We start from the raw sequence: 3,777 nt of genomic DNA on the forward strand, positions 1-3,777 counted from the left end.
GTTATTAGAAAAGAAAACAAAGAAGCTGTATCCTAAGTTGTAACTCTGTTTAATATTATTTGTAGCTTTTATTGACAAAATTTTTGTACCTTTATCAAATATTTATAAAAAAACATATACAAGGTCATCAGTATTATTAAATAGACATAAAAAAATGACAAATGTCAAAAAATAAATGTCAAAATTTTTTGACAGATAGAATTTTTTAAACATTTTTTCAGTACTCTGGGGACTACCCAATTACTCCCTTTCAAGGAAATGCGTGATTTTTTGAACAACCTGTATGTATTACCAAATAAATTCTTTTTAATTCTAATGGAATCGAGATATTTATAAGTTTAATGAAGTAGAAGAAAAATTTCAAGTAAAATAAGATACCAGGAACATAAAAATGTTTAAAAAATTTTATCTGTCAAAAAAATTTGACATTTGTTTTTTGACATCTGACTATTTTTTATGTCTATTTAATAATACTGATGATTTTGTATATGTTTTTTTACAATTATCTAGTAAAGGTACAAAAGTTTTGCCAATAAAAGCCACAAATAGCATTGAACAGAGTTACAATTTAGGACACAGCTTTTTTGTTTCTTCTTCTAATGGCCTGTAGCATAAAAACTTGGAAAATTATTTTCCCTACAGAAATAAATAGAGTCAAAGTGCAAAATTTAAACTCTCATAAYTTTGAAACTTTTATAGATAGATTTTTTTTTTAATTTTTTCTATGTTTGTGGTACCTTACCCTACATGGCATTTGTCTTTGAAGCGGGAGTTCTGACGCACTCTGTATGTGCATACCATGTAGAACGTGAGTCCTTCAACTTTTAGAATCGCGATATCTCAGGAATGGTGATTGTTAGAAAAAAAGTGTAAGGACCATTTTGTAGATAATTTCAAGATCTATATTTTTTGTCTGGGCTACTTTTTTGATAAAACTTACCGTTTTCGAAAAAAATCTAAAAAACGTCAAATTTCGACCTTTGACCCCGAATAACTTTTTTAGCGCACATGGGATCGATGGGGACTTTTGACACTTTATTCCTAATGGTGTACTCAATATCTCCACCAAAATTTAGTTCTGTCGGAATTTTAGTTATTTAAAATGTTTATTTTGACCGGACATACATCACTTTTTTTACACAACACAAAAACGCTCTTTGGTTCAATTTCAAAGTGATCGAATTTTTTATATTAGTCGAGATTTTGAAACTAATTTTTTCTTTTAGATTCTAAATTTTACTTTAAGAATTTTGTGTCTTTTTATGGCAATTAGAACCACTAATTTAATGGATTTTTTATTAAAACAACAAAATAAAAAATTCAACATATTTTGTTATTTCCAGAATCTCGGCTTGCAAAGAGTTCAAGACAAACGCCACCCTCCACCACAACTTCATAATGGTAAAATGCACCGACTCGAAAACAAAGAAGCAAATCTACGAGAACACCCACGCGCCCATAACCCAATCAAATCAAATCAAGGAGAAAATCTCCACAATGAATACCAACACAACGACTCCTTTCAGTGTTTTCTTCGTCGGAATCGACAGCATATCGCGATTAAACTTCCTCCGAATCCTCCCCCAAACGTACCAGTTCTTGGAGGACAACCAATGGACCCCCCTGCGTGGGTACAACAAAATGGGGGACAACACCTTCCCCAACGTGATGGCCATCCTGACCGGCTTCAACGAAACCCAGGCTTATGCCGTCTGTGACCCCAAAACCGTGGGCAAAATGGACAAATGTCCCATGTTATGGTACGATTACCGGAAATTGAACTACGTGACGGGGTACGCGGAGGACGAGGCCTGGATCAACACTTTCAACTACAAAAAAAAGGGTTTCACGAAACCCCCCACTGATTTCTACTTCCGGCCCTACATCCTTGGTTCAGAAAAGTTGAAAACGGTAAAAAAAGGCGGGATGGACTATTGCACAGGTCCTGAGCCGGCAGGAGAACGCATTTTGAACCTTGCAAAAGACTTCGCTACCAGTTTCAAGGACGTTGCAACGTTTTCCTTCTTCTGGATGAACACCTTCAGTCACAATGACCTCAATGCGCCCTCCATGATGGACACCAAAATCCGGGATTTCCTCCAGGAGATCACCACAAGTGGGGTTTTGAACAACACCATCATGGTATTCCTGAGTGACCATGGGATGAGATTCGGGGAAATCCGGTACACGACCACTGGATGGTTGGAGGAACGCCTCCCGTTTATCTACATATGGGTCCCGGAGCGGTTCAAACGCCAATTTCCGTCAGAATTCCGGAATTTGGAGACGAAACGTGACCATTTGACCACACCATATGACCTCTATATGACCTTGCAACATATCCTGGTACTCTCAGGGTTCAATTATACCCAAAAAGCGAGTGAGGCGTGTCCGAAATGTACCTCGTTGTTTGCACCAACCGAATCGGAGAGGTCGTGCGAGGATGCTGCTATTGAGCAACATTGGTGCACATGCGCCGGTTATAACCCGGTGCCAAAATCCAACCGAACCGTTCAAAAAGCTGCCAAATTCGTCATAGGCCAAATCCATGGGATAATCAGCACCAAGAAGAGTGATTCGAAATGTGCCAAATTTTCGGTGGGAAGGATTATTTCGGCGAGTGTTTCAGACCGGTTTAGTTACAAAAGTGATGTTTATTTCTTGTTGGTGGTGGAGACGACGCCCAAGGCGGTGTTTGAAGCCACTGTGGGGTACAAAGGGGCTGATGGGTTTGAGTTGACAGGGGGGATAAGTCGTTTGGATAAGTATAGTGATCATAGTGGGTGTGTGGAAGATGCCTCGTTGAAGAAGTATTGTTATTGCCGGGGTTAAGTGCCTTTTTTTTTTTTTCGTTGCCAAAGTTTGCTCAGCCGGTTGGTTCAATGGGAGAAATCAAAATATTGTGATATTAATGCATTTGGTACAATAAGGATTTTCTAGTCAAGCGTTATTGTAATCGATGTAGTTATTTTAGGAAGAATATTTTATATCAGTGGCGTTTAGTCTCATGTCAACAATAAATATTCACTTTATTTAATCTGGGTTTTAGTTATTTGCCCGACAAAACAAAGAAAAATGTCGTGAATAAATACTCTTGGGTGTTTTTACTTTTACCATGACATTATTGACGTTGTTGTTGTTATTTTTTATCTCTTTTGCTACTTTAACAATTTCTGGAGAGGTTCATTGTAGGTTTTACTCTCAATAACATAATATACTATTAATTTTCTCTCCTATAAATAAAATATCACAAAAGGTAAATTAATTAATTTATACATAAAAGCAACTTTTGTAATTTTTGAAACCAACAAATCGGCCCCACAAATATTTTATACATTTTGCAAATATTCAAAAGCCACAGATGAGTGAAAAACGCCATTTGGTTCGTTAGAATACTCAATTGTGACATTTTTTTCAAAATTATTGCTCAGTTAAAAACAAGATGTGATTTTATAATAAAAAAAACATTACAAGTGACGAGATAATATACTAAATTACTGAATACAAAAAAGAAAATTTTTCTTTTGGCAATTGGCTAGTTTTCGTGACACATAAATAATTGCTTTTTAAATTAAATAAAAAAGAAATGATAAATATTTTCAGTCCCGAAATGAGTGTTGTAATTTTTTTCATAATTTTTTCATTTTGTTACTTAAAAACTTTAAAAAAAAATTATTTGAACATAAGTTTATAAATTACTTATGTAATTATTTACAAAATGTGATTAATTCAATTTTTTCTTTGATTTATTTAAATTTTCTTATTTTCTCTTTGTTT

The 3,777-nt window shown here is 35.0% G+C and overlaps 1 protein-coding gene across 6 annotated transcripts in view; it reads left to right on the top strand.

Annotated features, from left to right (window-relative positions):
• Positions 1-3,037, top strand: part of LOC123016063 — a 31,838-nt gene extending 28,801 nt beyond the window's left edge. For all 6 annotated transcript variants that reach the window (XM_044416268.1, XM_044416270.1, XM_044416269.1 and 3 more), the window contains exon 4: positions 1,344-3,037. In XM_044416268.1, coding sequence (XP_044272203.1) covers positions 1,344-2,832 — 1,489 coding nt within the window. In that variant the 3' untranslated portion in view covers positions 2,833-3,037. The remainder of the gene's footprint in view (positions 1-1,343) is intronic.
• The last annotated feature ends 740 nt before the right edge of the window (positions 3,038-3,777 follow it).

Source organism: Tribolium madens, unplaced genomic scaffold (genome assembly GCF_015345945.1).
Source record: "Tribolium madens isolate multiple individuals breed KSU strain unplaced genomic scaffold, Tmad_KSU_1.1 Scaffold_19;HRSCAF=116;Tcas5.2_LG9, whole genome shotgun sequence".
NCBI lineage: Eukaryota > Metazoa > Arthropoda > Insecta > Coleoptera > Tenebrionidae > Tribolium > Tribolium madens.